Below are 16,955 nucleotides of genomic sequence, written 5' to 3'. Positions count from 1 at the left end.
ACTGCCTGGGTAGGATTGGCGGTAAACAAATGAAATAATAAATGAATAAAATGAAAATTAATCTTAATATCCATCAACCATGCTTAGGTCTACAGAGGCGGCTAGCTCAAGGAGAGAACCTAATTCCCCCTGATCAATTCACAATTTCTTAACTGACGGTTTTTCATGGGCACCAACCATTTACACAAAACAAGAACACATAGGTTTAGCTTGTAGGACTGGGTCCAGCCAGCTTTTCAGTTGCTCAAAAAGAACCAACAAAAATCTTGCTAGGTTGGGGATCATTGCAGCAGCATGGACGAAAGCCATGTGGGATGGGGTTATGGTGAGGAGAGGAAGTGGGCAGGATTGCCTGGAAAAAAAAACAACTGGCCGGATCCAAGCCATAATTTGTTTATGCTCCTCTCTTTCAACATCACTTTTAATAGTTATGACACATAAACTGAATTCTTTAAAGGAATTGATGGAAAGGAAAAAAAAACTTAAAGGCTACTTTAAGGTAACCAAAATGTATTTTATAGAGTGATGTACATACTTACTTGTAACATGAATTCCATGCTTATCCTGTTTTCTATCAGCCTCATGACTAGGTGGGCCTTACACTGGAACATTGTATAGTATTCCCACGATAAAGTGTGAGGGTGTTTTATAGAGAAATGCAGATGTGATGAAGGGCTGGAAAATCAAATCAAGACTATTTCAGAATCTTTTGCATTGTAGGACAAAACCCCACCATGCTTTGCATGGTGATTTCACAACATAAAGATTTTTAAAAGACAGCTCTCTCTGTCTCTGTCTCTCTCCACACACACTTACACACACAATATAAATAAAATCATAGTTGAAATGGACCTCCAGGGTCATCTAGTCCAACCTCCTGCACAATGCATATCCATCCACCCACCCACCCATCCATCCATGAAGACAACAGTAACATTCACAATATGTTACTGATGCTCAGTTAACGCACTTTTATTTTTACAGTTCAAAGATAATATTTATCGGGGGAACAACCTTTATGGGACTACTGGCCAGGTGAAGTAATTAACTCACTAATTACTCATACATTAACACCCCCCCTCAAATCTACTCATTGCCCAACTGAACGTACTTGTCTTTTTCTTTTCCTCCACCAAATATCGGATGAAGCAAGACTCCGCCAGTCTTCAGTTCATAGGCCACTATCTTGTCTAGTTCCTGAAATGTGCAATATACGTAGAATGCCACAAATGAGTACCTGCTTGCACAAACACCACAGCAGCAGGATGCAAATTCTTTGCTACCGGTAAATTACCCAAATCGAGGTACATGAGCATCAAAAGTACGAGAGCTTCTCTCATTAGAAACAGTGACAGGTCATGTGTCCGATGAACCCCAATCGACCCTCCCCCCCATATTGCTCTCCTGCTCCCACAGACCCACCTGACCCCTGAAAAGATTATTTCGGGGGTCAAAGAGCCTGTACGGATTAAGAGCAACAGGGATGGAAGGAGTTGCAGCAATGCGGAGAAATGACACCCTTTGTCACTGAACATGAACGGACTGAAGTGCTCAGCAGAAATGACGGACAACGATGTTCTCTGGGAGTGGCAAGAATATAACATGATATTCCCACAGAAACATATGAAGCTGTTTAAGAGGGAAAAAATGCAGATCGGGGATGCAGGGCTATGAAATTAAACCAAGACCATTTAAAAGCTGTGTTTTTATGGCCAAACACATCACTTATCATCGATAGACTATAAAGATCAAGCAAAAGAACCAGATGGTTCAAGCTAATTAAAGAAATCATGCGCTGGTTAGAAGGCTGTATAGCCCCTCTAAGAGGCCTAGATTTAGGGCTTGGATTTTACCACTTAAAACCCTTCAGATCTTCTTCCAAAGGGACAAACTTAGAAAACTCCTATGTAAGTGAGGAACCAGAAGCTGGTCTAAATTTGTGGTCCTGCTTATATATTGTTTTGACTCCAGAAGTAAAATGGTATCTAATTTTTTTCTTTCCATGATGGCTGCTGTCACACGCACGCACATAGCAATGGTATTATTTCTCCATCACAGAGGCAGTTATACTAGAATCGTGATGAGTAAATTGGAGCCCACAAACTGCATGGTCCCGCTGCCACACTCGGACCCATTCAACTGCCCAAGCGACCACAACACACCCTTTTAAGAACTGCTGACATTCAGATTAGCAGTTTCCCCAACCTTGTAGTGGAATCTGTGAGGAGGGTGATAGCCTGAAGAAATCTACCACGTGACTGTCTCCAAGGCCCACTATATGTTAAGCATGCTTAAACATCTCCCTCCCGATACAAGTAACATCTTATTGCACCCATTCCAACAAACCAGGGCAAGGAATGGGCTTACATTATAGTGTGGGGTTTTAGATTTCCTATGATACCTGAATTTGAATTATCTAGCATATCTATGTAGTGACTTTCAGCCTAAATTTAAAGCATAACTAAAAGAAGGTTTCTAGCTGAGGAGGTGTATATATAACTAACGAAAAATCTTTTCTATTAATTAATGAAGACTCCATTTTATTATTTCTGGTATCAACAATGTATACTTATATATATTTGTTTCCCTTCTTTCCGTACAACTAAGTATTTTTTTTTCTCTTTTTTCCCTTTTTCTAGTGAAAATGTGGAGGGCTCTAGGACTATGTTAAGTATAAACTGTTTATGATTGTTAAAACTATCAGAAACTAAATGATGGTAACAAAGTAGACTTCTCTTTTTATAAAAAGTCTATAAGCTTTGGGTAAGAGTTCATAATATTGTAGCCAGTCTATATGGAGAGAAGAGGGTTTGTAAGTTTGAAACAGGGAACCAAAATGTTTTTCCACAGCGCTTCCTAACCCACATACAGAGCTTCTTCTATTATGCGACGACGACAACAAAACTAGAATTGGCCAAGAAATGGAAAACGTAAGAACTACCCTCGACAGAAGACTGGGTGAATAAACTAGCTGATCTTACCAAGATAGCCAAACTGACACTAAGAGGCCTTTCAAGAATAATGGGGCCCTTACCTGAACTATTTACAAAAGGGATTAAAAATGGGGAACCAAGTGTATCAAATGAAGAGTATAGCTCTCCTTTTCTGTATTAACAATGTAGATTGCATGTATCTCACTGTTTTCAACTCTGGAAAATAAAATAAAAACTTTCTATAAAAAAAAAAAAACCAGGGCAAGGAATGGTGGATTATTAGCGCACAGACTGAAGTGGAAGCACCTGGTTATCCAAGCCCTAGAGAAATGGGCAATCAGTATGACGGGGTAGTCAACCCGTGGTCCTCCAGATGTTCATGGACTACAATTCCCATGAGCCCCTGCCAGCATTTTCTGGCAGGGACTCATGGGAATTGGAGTCCATGAACATCTGGAGGACCACAGGTTGACTACCCCTGCAGTATGACAACATGCCACCTTAAAGATATAACCAGATAATGGGATAACTCAGAGCAGCTTAAGGCAGCCCTCTCTGCCTATGCACTGTGATAATGTCTTATTATCTCCAGAATGGTGCTGATTTGCTTCCAGTCCTTGGCCAAACTTTTGCAATAACTTCTTTTTAAAATGTCCAACGAACACTGATAACTTTGTTCACTTTAATCCAGGGGTAGTCAATCTGCGGCCCTCCAGATGTCCATGGACTACAATTCCCAGGAGCCCCCTGCCAGCGAATGCTGGCAGGGGGCTCCTGGGAATTGTAGTCCATGGACATCTGGAGGGCCGCAGTTTGACTACCCCTGCTTTAATCCATCGGGCCCATAATGCTGGCTGGAGAGAGACTGTTGCCATCAGCTTTGCCATCTGCTGTGTTCCATTTCCTTCACCTGTGCCTTAGTTAGTCACTGCCAGGTAGACCTGTTGTATCTCTGTTAGTATTCATGGCCTGTTGCTTTTGAATACAGGAAGCTGCTTTGAGTTCACCCAGTGGAGAAAAGTGGAGTAAAAGTATTCAAATAAATAAAAGAACAAAAAAAAAACAGATTAAGTGCATGGATGTCTTCAAAGCACCACCCATCTGGGCATATTACCTCCTTGATCCAGTGTCGATACTCATTTACGCCAAAGGTTTTCTTCATCCAAAGGCCATAAATATAGCCAGAGATTCCCTTCAATACCCACTCATCTGACCTGTAAGCAAAAGATGGAATAAAGACGTCAACTTGTTCAATTTACAGAGCATTGCAAATGCTGAAAACTGCCCGACTGCTTGGAAGGATACTGAATCAGAGGCAAAGAGGAAGCCCCCCATTATCCCTGGTCACCAGATAAGAATTCTACGTTGAGAGCCAGCTGGCCTCCTGGGAAAGTTCCCTCACTTTCTGTGGCTGAACTCCCTTTTCCCATTCTAGGCTTCTCAGGAGGGCAGTTCTTAAGGAGGAGTTCAGGCACTGGATCTGTCCCCTAGTTGTGGGTCCCAGCCCCTCTTCCTGCCCAAGCCACATTCCCAAGAGACATTGGATTCCCCTCCCCCCCAGAACATCATACCACTTAAAAACAACAGAAAATCACAAGTTAGGCAGTCTTGGTAGCAGAATGGTGAAGTCTCAAATAAGTTCATGGTTTTTTAAAATGTTTTAATTGTTAATGGTTTTAAATTTATTTATTTTTATTCATCTATTTCTTAATTTTCTGTTCCGCCCTTTTTCAAGCTGTTGTGGTAAACCACTCCAAGCCCACTTGCAGGGAGCAGTGGTCTAGAACTTAAAATTATAAATAATAATAAATATAAATAAAATCCTGACGGCTGCATTAGGAGAAAGTCTCAGCCTCTATGCTCTTTTGGAACACCAGAGAAACTGGAGAGCCACTGCGTGAGGCAGGATGCTGGACTAGATGGATTGCTGGTCTGGTCCAGCAGGGCTCTTCTTAATCTCCTTTCCTCCTCTTACAACTGCTAAACCTCTCAACTTGGGACCCAGGTTCCTAGAACCTGGCATTCTTGTGCTGCAGGCCTCTAGGGCAGCTCCTGTAGGGGATTCCTTGGGCCTGGGCAGCTTTTCCCTGGGAAGGACTCCCACTGCTCTTGACCTCAGCTGTCTCTGGCCAGGCCTGCCACACATACCCATAAAACAGATACTACATGAAGAGATTTATATGTTAAAGCTGTACTCACCAAGACATTCTAGATATAAAACAGCCAAAGAACTGCTGGGCCAGAGCTTGAGCCAAACATCTCCTGGTCAGTGGGGTCTCATCTATTATCATTGCACTGTGCAAAAGGTTTGTACTAAATCGTTTTAAAATACAAACACACATGAGTGACTATGATGCATTTAAAAAAAAACCTTACTCTTGTGTTTAAGCAGTCAACATAAAAGGGTAAGATTTTAGGAATCTTATATCTCCCCACACAATAATGTTTTCGGAAAGTTAAACTTCCAGAACTACAGGCTTTAAATCTGTAACGAGTATTTGACCCTGGAATAATGAAAATGGTACCAATTTGCTTTGTTTACGATGATTCTCCTCCCCGCCCACCCCAAGCAGATTTTGCATATTCTTAAGAAAAATGTTACATTTGGTAGATTGTAAATGGTCTCAAATTAACTTTTCCAAATGCTTTTATATGATTTTCTTGTATGAAAAACAATTTGGTCCAGATAGCCCAAAAGGTATGTGAATCAATGCTATGGAAACTTTTTGAATCTATCTGAACCAAACCCTGCAGTTTAAACAGGCCATGTCAACATCAGCTGCTTGACAGGGCCTTGAAATGCTTCCTTCCCAGTAAAGGCTTGGGAGGGGGAGACTTTTAAAGGGCTCGCCAAGCAGCTGAAACTGACACTCTGCTGCTTTGCGAGCCCTTTAAATGTCTCTCCTTACTTTCTCAGTCAGCATTCTCCACTGACTGAGAAAGCAGGAGAGGGAGGCATTTAAAGGGCGCGCAAAGCAGCTCAGAAGTTCTCTGCTGCTTGAGAAAGGGGGGGGGATTTAAAGGGCCCACCAAACAGCTGATCTATACACAGTTGCTCCTCATCTTCCTCTTAGTCCACTGCAGAAAAGGCCCTCCACTGGGAAGCATCTTCCTCAGCATTAAGCAGTTCTCGGCTCATTGAAAGACATTGAAGCTTGCTTGAATAGAAGTGCTTAGTGCCAGAGGAATACGTTCCACAGTGGATTAAGAGAGCAAGCAGAACGAAGGTTATAGCACCCAGCCCTTTCCTTTGAGCAACAGTTAAAAAAACTGGTTTTTAGATATAACATTCTAAGCACCAACCTAAAAATGCTCATAGAAGCATAGGCAGCTACTTCAACATAGGCCTCATCTACAAAAACTGTTTTGAAGCAGGAGTAAGGATAGCGACAGGTAAGTATCTCTTCATAGAATTCAAAGACTTCATGGAGATACGATGTGGTGTGTTTGAGCAGTGGGAGAAGTTGGGGTAAGCAAAAGTGTGTCACCTATAACAAAAAGGATATACGTAAGTTGGCAAATGTCAACATTTTAACATGGGAAACCTTCATAGAACCATAGAGTTGGAAGGGGCCATACAGGCCATCTAGTCCAACCCCCTTTAAAACTCTTGTCCAACCCGCTTTTTTTGCAATCCACTTCAAATCCCCTTCTGGGAAAAAAAGATGAGATGTAAATAAGGCAATCAAAATGTAATACAATTCTGCCCAAGGGAAATATCACGAAAAGAAGTTTAGATTCTAATTTCACAATTACTGAAAGGGGCTATCACACATCTGGGAACAGAGTTACCAGTCAGAGGGAGACCGGGGAGGGGGGGAGACATAGGGCTCACTGTTGCTTGATCTCATGTCATTTCTGGAGCAAACCTGGTGTCATCATGCCACTCTAGGATTCAGCAGAGACTCTATGGTAAAACTACAGTTTCCATTGAATCCTAAAGCAGTGTGACATCACTTCCATGTTGACCCTGAGAATGATGTCATGCCATTGATGTGATGACAAATGTTTTATTTCCTCCCCCCCCATTGGCATACCAAGTGGTGGCTGCAGTTTAGGAGGGGGTGCTGCCAGTGGGAACCCTAGCTGGGTACCATGAGCTAGCCTCTGAAAATTAAAGGCACCACTTGCTTTTAATTAACATCAAATGTGTTCCCTAAGAGATAGACAGGATCCAGGATTAGAAAATGCATAATCAGCATTAGAACTGCCACAAAAAAACAGTTCTGCCCCTTATTTCAATGTTTACAATGGTATTACAATGATATTCAATAAGCAGAGTCAGAGAACTGGTAGACCACTTGGGATAATTAAGTATGGTGTGGTTCAAATCCCTGTCATAATGGGGCAAAACAAACAAGCTACTTACACTGCGCTTCAGGCCAGGGTGGAATGAAGTTCTAAAATAAGTTACTGACAGCCAGAATTATAGAACTTGAATGTACATCTTTCCTTCTGTTTTTATTGCTTCTTGTTGGTTTGTAAGTGTTCTGATTTTTCCTGCTGCACTAGTTACCACCTCTCATTGTATCACTTTTGGTTAACTTTTTAGTGAGTTGCAAAGACCGGGAGCCGTACCATAACTGCTCAAAAGAAGGGTGCCTATGCCCTGAATGTCCATACATTTTCATCTTGCCAAGGTGCTCGGCGCAGCACGCATGGCTTTTTCCACACCTTATTTTATCTTCATAACAACACTGCAAAGTAGAATTGGCTGAGTGTGTGTGAACTGGCCCAAAGTCACTGAGCTTTAAGACAGATTAGAGATTTGAACCCGCGTCTCCCAGGTCAGAGAGCCAGTGTGAGGTAGTGGCTAAAACCAGTGTGGGGCTCTCTAATCAGAGAGCCAGTGTGGGGTAGTGGCTAAAGAGGTAGACTCTAATATGGAGAACTGAGAATCTGTGGTGGGGAGAAGAAGGGAACGTGACTATGTGTCACTTTGGGACTCCTTATGGTAAAGAAAAGCAAGGTACAAAAATCAACTCTTCTTCTCCTGATCGCTCTATTATACAGGGAGGATTGAGTAAAGCTCACCATTCCAGTCTGTAGATTCAAACTACACAATTAAGTGTACTGTTTCATTCCTTTTCCCTGGGAGAATTAGTGCCACATTTCCAGGTTTCTGAAAAGAAGAGTTGGTTTTTATATCCTGCTTTTCATGACCAGGAGTCGTCTCAAAGTGGCTTACAAACTGCTTTCCCTTCCTCTTCCCACAAAAGACACAGTGAGGTAGGTGGGGTTGAGAGAGCTCTGAGAGAACTGTACTGTAAGAACAGCCCTAACAGGACTGTGACTAGCCAAAGGTCACCTGACTAGCTGTGCGTGGAAAAGTAGAGAATCAAACCCAGTTCTCCAAATTAGAGGCTGCCACTCTTAACTGCTACACCACGCTGGCTCTCAGATCAATTGAACTAGAACCTGGGAAGCAGTGTAGGTCTGGTTACATTCCAGCTTCAGGCTATACAACAAAGCCACTACCCCAAAAATCCAAGTTATTGAACAGCAATAACCCTAAAACAGGAATAGTAAACCTAAAGAATTGGATTTTTGACTTGCAGTGTAATGTAATACAGTTTAGTACACCCTCTTTAACATTCATATGACTAATGTAACAGTGATGGTATAATCCCAACCATACTCCGCCTAAGAACACTGCCAGAAATCGCATTCAATATGAAAAGGACAAGTGAAAAGCAGTACCTCGTGCATGTAGGGGTCAACAAGGATTTCAAATGGCCCGATAGCCAAAGAAATATTAGAGGCTGCAGTCGGGATCGTCAGCATATAGTGGAAGGTCTTTTTCCTCATATCATGAGTGTACACTGTCTCTACCAGATCTCCATTTGAGACCGCCACCATGGTGGCATCGACGGTATACTCCAGTTTCCATGTGCAAAGTTCAGAGTATGAGTCGACACAAGGAAACCAAAACCTAGAGGGGAAAACAGAATGTCAGTCGTCAAGGATCGTCCCAGTTCAAAACTACACTCCTATAGCCTTCAATATGTAGCAAAGTTCTCCAATTCAGCCGGCAAAAAAGGCACAAGCAAGCTGCTGTTGGTGGCTAGGTGTGACCTATCCTGCCCCATGTACAACCCCGTTCTATCCATGCCCAAACACAGAACCCTGGCCAGAACAGAAAGCCTGCTCCAAGTAGTGAAAAGCAGGTATAAAAACCAACTCTTCATCCTCTTCTTTTTCTCAAGGAAGACTTTTATTTAGTGGAAGAGTCTTTGAAGCCTAAAGGTAAAGGTATCCCCTGTGCAAGCACCGAGACATGTCTTACCCTTGGGGTGACACCCTCTAGCATTTTCATGGCAGACTCAATACGGGGTGGTTTGCCAGTGAGCCTAGAACTCCCCAAAGTAGGAAAATGCAGCTTAGAGACATTTTAGAACAAAAATAAAGCCAGTTAACTGACTTGACCAAAAGTCAGTAGGGCTATCTTTGAACGTCAAAGCTGAATCAATCTTATCTACAAGGAAAGGCTGAGGGACTTGGGAATGTTCATTCTGGAGGAGGTTGAGGGGAGACATGATTGCTCTCTTTAAGTACTTGAAAGGATGTCATTTAGAGGAGAACAGGAAGCTGTGCCTTTTAGCTGCAAAGAATAGGACTTACAACAAGGGATTTAAATTATGGGTGGAAAAATACTAGATAACAGGGGGAAAAGTTATAGTAGTGGAATTGGCTGCCTAAGGTGGTGGTAAGAGTCCCCTCACTGGAAATCTTCAAGCAGTGGCTGGGCAAACACTTGACATGAATACTTTAGGCCAATCCTGCACTGAGCAGGGGGTTGGACTAGATGGCCTGTGTGGCCCCATCCAACTCTATGATTCTACATCTATAAATAACACTTTACCACTGTCTCTTCAACACATGGAGGGCGACAGCCTCTGCACAGGACTGCGCACAGAGATTCGCTCCAACCCCTATGCTGGGATAAGATTAACTCTGACTGAAGTGGTTCTAAAAAGACTAAGCAATAACCAAGAAGTAAAACGGAATTAAATGTGAGGCTGTCGCGGCACTCTGTCATCAGCAAAAACTGTCCAACTCTCACCTTGTGGAATTTTGATACCCGCAAGAGAAGACGTGGGCCCCTCTTTCTGCCAAACTGCCTTCCACGTTGGGTACCACAAAATGAAGGCCTCCTTTCGGCTGGTCCAGAGAGAAGTTGATGTGCACTTTTAGGGCTTTTAGCTCTGTAGCAATAAAACAGTGACAAGTTGAAGCTCGTATTTATTTATATCCGCCTCTTTCAAACTTTTGGCTGTGGAGGAGCCCCTGAAAATTTTTTCAGGCTTTGAGGAACCCAAAAAGTGCTGACTTGCGCCTTCAGAGAACTGGGTGGGGAAGATGTGGGAGCCAGTCAATCAGTCAAATACTGTTTCCATTGTGAAGAAAGAGACTAGGCCTATAGAGTAACAGGAGAAGTGGGCTCCAATGATTTGTATGGCAATGGCCATACAAATTTCTGGCAAAGGGTACATAGCCCCTGGGAAGCTCTTGTGTAACTCCAGGGTTCCCTAGAAACCTGGTTGGGAATCCCTGATTGCTGAGACTCACTTAGCTAACTTTGCCACATTAATTTATTAACTGCTCTTAATATTCAGCCCTGCAAAAGTACCCATATTAACAACTTGGGGGGGGGGGGAGAAATATAATTGTGAAGTGCTTGTGAAGTTGGGATCTCTGAAGATAATTGATGACTCCCAACTGAAATGTGATTTTCTCTGCAGCAGCTCTTCCCTGGCACTGGCTCTTCACATTGCAGTGCCCATCGGCTGCCCAACCACAAACCGCCCACATGAAAAAAGATTCAGGACTGGGGCTCAGAACCCGTAGGACTTTTAAGGATCAACTGGGTCTCTCCAATTTACCATCGACTTGTTTCCACAGCTCCGACGGCACCTTAATGCACAGCTCTCCGTTTCCGGCATCTGGGTCCACAGCGCTGACTGCGGCAGCGTAAGCGCTGGAGAAGTAGTTGAGGTTCCTCCTGCAACGAGAAAGCCCAATGGCTTCTTCAGGTCCAAATTCGAGCTGAATTAACGGGGAAAGTTTTCAAGTGAAGTTCTCCCCACGTTGGAGAGAAGGATCCGTTAAGATGATAAAACGCAGTTTAAAATGGCCTCAAATAAGAATATAGCAATCGGTAGCAATGAAGACACAGAACCAGAAAAGGCACAATAGTCACGGGCCTTCTGAAAGAGGAGGGTTTTGCCTCCCCTCGGAAAAACGTCAAAAACTGGACTGCTTCAGAACTCATCAGGGAAACTGTCCACAAGTTATAGGACACCTGCAGGTAGACTCAGCCCCTTGACCCAAACGCTTTGGTCTCCTTCGGCATGGCACAAGGAGCAGAGTCAGCCCACCACATGCAAATACTAGCTTGTAGGAAAAGATTATTTGAAATTGGAGATTATTTGAAAACCGCCTGGAAGTTCCTAACTAGAAGAAGAAGAGTTGGTTCTTATATGCCGCTTTTCCCTACCCGAAAGTGGCTCAAAGCGGCTTACAGTCGCCTTCCCTTTCCTCTCCCCACAACAGATACCCTGTGTGGTGGGTGAGGCTGAGAGAACTCTGATATCACTGCTCGGTCAGAACAGCTTTATCAGTGCCGTGGTGAGCCCAAGGTCACCCAGCTGGCTGCATGTGGGGGAGTGCAGAATCGAACCCGGCATGCCTGATTAGAAATCCGCACTCCTAACCACAACACCAAACTGGCTCTATGTAGTTAACGATGCTCACTACATAACTCTTCTGATGCCCCCTGCAGGATATTCTTCTCATGCTGCTAAATCAGGCACACCACCGGTCTTGCGTATTCTAACAGGACTTTCAGCTGGTGTTACTTCTCTCCCCTGTAGTAAGGTTACCCTATTTTTAAAAGCAAAAAAGAGGACATATTTCCCAACTGACTACTTTCAAACAAATTGAGGGGAGTACGAGTCCCAAGACATCACAAGCATGAAACAAAGGCAGGATTGGGTCCAGGAGCCAACCGGCAGCCTCTGTGTTTACTGCGGTGTGCACTAAAGACATTCTCACCTTTCCACTTGTTACAAAATAATGGTTTGATGAATGGCTACATGCTGCCTGTATGATTGAAACCATTTGTATAAGACCCTGAAATTTTCCACTTGGACTTACAACATGTTTGGAGTTTGCACAAAGAAGCTGCATTCCAGGCCACGGGGATGGAAATTCAAAGAATCCACCCTCCCATGACTAACCACAGCACAACCCATCGATTAAACCACTGAAATCTTCTACATCCTGTTTCACTCTAATGATGGTGATTTCACAGTCAATTGATTTCCTTAGCTGGATGGCTTTATACTATACCTCCAGCATTCTTTTAAAGGGTGATCTAATGAAGAACAGGGGATACTTTTGATTCCTATTAGATTATGAACGAGTTCTGCAAAACAAAAAATCCAAGAAAACAGGCAGCAGTCTGTTTCCTTCCTCTGAACAGACTCATGCAAAAGGTACACTGCATTTACTTATTAATTTTAGTAATGTGTTTTATAAAAGTCATTGTTGGGCAATGCGCAAGAAAAAGGTTAAAACTGCAGAAAAAAAAATCAGACATGATCTCACTTCAAAGTGCTTTGTTCAATTCCCATTCCCCACCCAACACAAACTGAGTGAGCTTCATTATGGATGTTCTTTAAATCTCTCTTGGAAAGCTACCATGATTTATGTGAGAAGACCTATGGGATTACAGATACCCCAAATCCTCGTATAGTCCTCGTGATTTGAAGGAAGCGTTCTAGAAGCTAGTTTTACAAGAGCTTACAGACGCCCCAAACCTACAGCACTGTCCTCATCGCTTGAAAGACATGTTCTAGACGTCAGGGGTTACAGATGCCTCAAACCTAAAGCATAGAACTTGTCATTTTAAGAAAGTGTTCTAGATCAGGGGTAGTCAACCTGTGGTCCTCCAGATGTCCATGGACTACAATTCCCATGAGCCCCTGCCACCATTTGCTGGCAGCGGCTCATGGGAATTGTAGTCCATGGACATCTGGAGGTCCACAGGTTGACTACCCCTGTTCTAGATGTTAGCTGACCTTGCATAATTCTAAGGGAGGGTTGAAGCATGCACAAGTGGTGACTTGCTTGATTGAATGACCTGTCACACAGAACTTTCCTTATCACGTTGCATATCCACAAACACAGTGGTTTCCACCCATCTTACTGGGAGCCATCAAGCATTAAGATATTCAAGTTCTGACAGTCAGTGATCATTATTCATACATGAACTAGCCCAATTTGGTTGGCTACCTAACCTGCCCAATCCTGAAAGGGTACAACACTGCCTAACTTACAGCGAGGCCAACCAAGAGATTCCTCATTAAATAGAAATTTAGAGAATTTATAGACTACTTTTCCAAAGACCTAAGTTTGAGTCCAGTGACACCTTTAAGTGGCACTCCAGTATCTTCTTCGCATGCATGCACACGAAAGCTTATGCCCGGAATTCAACTCTGTTAGTCTTATAAGTGCTACTGGACTCAAACTTTGTTGTATTGTTTCAGACTAACACGGCTACCTACTTGAATGTATTTCCAGAGACCTTTTTGATATATCACGTAAAAATTGTCATATTAGCTCAAATGCCTGCCTGAGAGACTGGTTCACCACGGCAGGATTATCGCCACATGCACTGCCTTAATGGAAAGTAGTAACTGGGAAATATATTTTATTTTGCCTCCATTGTCTTTTGTACATTGTAAGCCACTTTGGGTCTATATGCTATGGAGAAAAGTAAGTTAAAATGCTTACGCGCGAAAGCTTATATATCTTGAATAAAACTTTGTTGCTCTTAAAGATGCCACTGGACTCAAATTTTGTTCTGCTCTAAAGAAGTAAATATACATTATTTCTGGGGTAATCCCTGGGCCCAACGAAAGGGAGTTGAGCAGTAACCACTGTGAGCATCTTCCAACCGTTATGTACCCTAGGTTCATATTAAAATGATCAGATTTGGTGTGGGGTGTAGAATACATGCTTTAAACATAGGAGGTTTAAACATAGAAGGTAAACATACATTGGAAAGATTGTTAAGAGAGTGCTACAGGTTTGACTAAGGCAGTCTGTTCATTGCCAGTGGTGTTAAGCACAGAAATCTCTCATTCGATGAGTGGGACCTAATGTTCCCTTGCCGATGGCTAAGCAGAGGTCAGCCAACGCCACAACTGCATTTTCAGTATCATGCATGTAATGCCAAAGTGATGTGGATCCAGATAAGCAACAGCATTCAATTATGTTTGAAGCTGCAGACTGACCTCTTCCCAGTACGTTTTTCTCCAATATTAACAGCAGAACTGCAATATGCTAAGATCTGTAAACTTGATTTGCCCGCTTGGAAAATGTTGGCATTTCAGTTCTCAAAACTGGCATGATGGATTAAAAATGACTAGAAGTTTACTGTTTTGTTCTACTGAATCCTAGTCTCTGAGCTACAGCCTATTCCCATAAACGATTAAATCTACAAAGTTCCAGGAAATGCAGCCTATCAGTGTGCTGCAATGGCCCATTTGGCCAAAATCAGCACACTTAATTCTTTCCAGAATTAGGCTCCCTGCCCAGCAAATTTCAACCACCCGCAAAACAGTTTTTGTGTCTTAATCTTAACCAGGTTTTTATGTTTATATCTCACAGTTATTACATAAATAAAACACATTATTGTGGCACATACTTTGCACCAGAAATAAGTATTAATACAAATCTCATCTTCGATATTAATTTCAGGGATCCTTGTTGAAAGAAAATTTAAAGGGATTCTTGTATTTAAAGGGATTTGTAATTTAAAGGAAATAGGATACGGGGATTTTCTGCCTGTGATTATCACCAAGGGACAGCTTTTTCCGAATGTCTGTGTTTAGAGAGAATTTGTGGTTAGATACTAAATACCAGTGGATTCACAGACAGGAAAAGGCCACAATTTATGTAACAAAAAGTAGACTCCTTGGAAGAAAGGCTAATATTTCAGAGAAACCATGCTTTTTTGTTGTTGTTAGTGAGTTAACAAATACAGTTTAATTGCTAAATCTGAAAAAAAAAACATGATTTTATGGATGGTTTCCTGATCTGCATGTATTTAAGGAAACGTTTACCGTTTGTTTTGACAATTTCTGAAACACAGACAAATCAGGCTCCTATACTTACTGTTTTGATTCACTGTGACAAACTTCCAGCGTGGGATCATTATAAATAAAAGCTGCTTCCAAATCATTGACTCTCACTCTGTATATCCTACACTGTTTGCTGTTAAGCTTGATTCTATTCAGGTTGGCCACAGTGGGAAATATTGTCAGCTCCACATAACCCTGTAAGGATTTCAAACACAGAAATCAGTCTTGCGTTTTACACTTAGTAAAGGTCTGTACTCAGAGTGATTTAGTTTGATAAAAGCAAAAGCACACATGCATGCAAAAAGGATTCTGCACTACCAGAAATGTCAGAATAAACAAAACGCTGTCCTGGCTCCAATTTGGCTTTTCTCCTTGAAAGTCGTTCTGGTATGTGAATTTGGTGCACCTGGTCCAACGTATTATCTACGACATATTATCTACAACATTTGCTGGCAGGGGCTGATGGGAATTGTAGTACATGAACTTCTGGAGGACCGCAGGTTGATTACCCCTGATCTATAACACTCACCAATTCTTTTTTCCCCATTCCACTAGCACTATTTATGTTGCTTGTACTTGATAATCCTGTTCTGTAAGAAGCCAGAAATCTGTGTACATGTATCACTTAAGTGAGCATGTTTAACTTTACAATTAGGGCAGCAGAGATGGAGGCAGCAGAGAAACCAGACTGGAGGCGATCAGTGGGATAGGAAGGGGTAGGAATCCTGACTGCTTTAACAATAATTTGTGCAGAAAAGTCTCTTTGGGGTATTTTAGAAGGCTGAACAGAACACTGATATACATGGAAACTGTTTCCTATTGAACTTAAACATTTGCCCTGATCCTGGACAAGTTGCTCTGATTCCCTCTCCATCTGTAGATTCCCTTCAAGGAATCCAAAGCTGTCGTACCACCACAACCCAATCGGAGGCTGCACTTTAGGAGGAGCTCTAGCATCTTGCTTTGACTGCAGAAGATCCCTGGATGAATCAGGCTAAAAGATGAGGTAGCAGAAGATGTAAGACCTCTACCTGAGACCTTGGGGAGCTATTCCACTGCCAGTCAGAGCAGGCAATACTGCTGGCAAGGTTACCAAAAGAGCCTGGACAAAAACATTCTGTCTTTTTAGTAGAGGCTCAATGTGTTGAAGGTAAATAAATACCTCATGAAGCTCCCCTAAATGGAACAGAAAATTCTCCAGACCTGCTGGCAAAGTGACATGCTGGAGCAACAGCGTGACCAATGCTATCTTGAATACCCATTCCTCACCCTAAATTTTTAAAAAAAGAACAATTCATGCCTCCCCAACTATAACTAAGAGAACAATTATTTTATTGTGCTACTTCAGACCAACAGGGCTACCCATTTGTATCTAAGAGAACAATTGTAACCATTGCTGGTGGTAAGTATTCATTTGAAGCCCGGGGGGTAAGGGCATAAAATGGAACATACAGAATCTATTACAGACCTCTGGGAATACAAAAAGCTCATGAAAAACAAGAGGTTGTACAAATGAAAGCCACCATTCTCTATCAACACAAGGTGGAGGAATGTAACTATTCATGTCACAGTGGCTTTCTCTACAAGGGAGGAACCCAGCAATTATCACTACAGACTTTGCCACCTTCCAAGCTGACTCCTGTAAAGCCCCTCATGCAGGGCTGCCCATGAAAGTCACTCAGCAGTTTCTGCAGAATGTAGCGCACTGCATCCACTCAAGGATGAAATGGCATCAACATGTACAACCTGTGCTGAGGAGACTGCATTGAGCGCCTAATCACATCCAGGTCAATTCAAGATGCAAGTCTCTGTGCCATTGGAATGCCACCTCTAACTTGCCAATAATGCAGGATATCATATTTTGTCAATCTAG

General features: G+C 42.5%; 1 protein-coding gene across 2 annotated transcripts in view; it reads right to left on the bottom strand.

Annotated features, from left to right (window-relative positions):
• The window catches only part of TAF2 (TATA-box binding protein associated factor 2), a 57,149-nt gene that overhangs the window by 35,993 nt on the left and 4,201 nt on the right, over positions 1-16,955 (bottom strand). For both annotated transcript variants that reach the window (XM_077351595.1, XM_077351596.1), the window contains exons 3-11: positions 15,117-15,277; positions 10,817-10,935; positions 9,997-10,138; positions 8,634-8,865; positions 6,237-6,421; positions 5,133-5,246; positions 4,048-4,147; positions 1,112-1,197; positions 540-675 (exon numbers count right to left, since the gene is read on the bottom strand). In XM_077351595.1, the coding sequence (XP_077207710.1) occupies positions 540-675; positions 1,112-1,197; positions 4,048-4,147; positions 5,133-5,246; positions 6,237-6,421; positions 8,634-8,865; positions 9,997-10,138; positions 10,817-10,935; positions 15,117-15,277 (1,275 nt within the window). The remainder of the gene's footprint in view (positions 1-539; positions 676-1,111; positions 1,198-4,047; positions 4,148-5,132; positions 5,247-6,236; positions 6,422-8,633; positions 8,866-9,996; positions 10,139-10,816; positions 10,936-15,116; positions 15,278-16,955) is intronic.

The sequence above is a fragment of the Paroedura picta genome, chromosome 9 (assembly GCF_049243985.1).
Source record: "Paroedura picta isolate Pp20150507F chromosome 9, Ppicta_v3.0, whole genome shotgun sequence".
Lineage (NCBI taxonomy): Eukaryota > Metazoa > Chordata > Lepidosauria > Squamata > Gekkonidae > Paroedura > Paroedura picta.
Note: the sequence above shows the minus strand (reverse complement) of the source record. Positions and strands in the feature narration are given on the sequence as shown.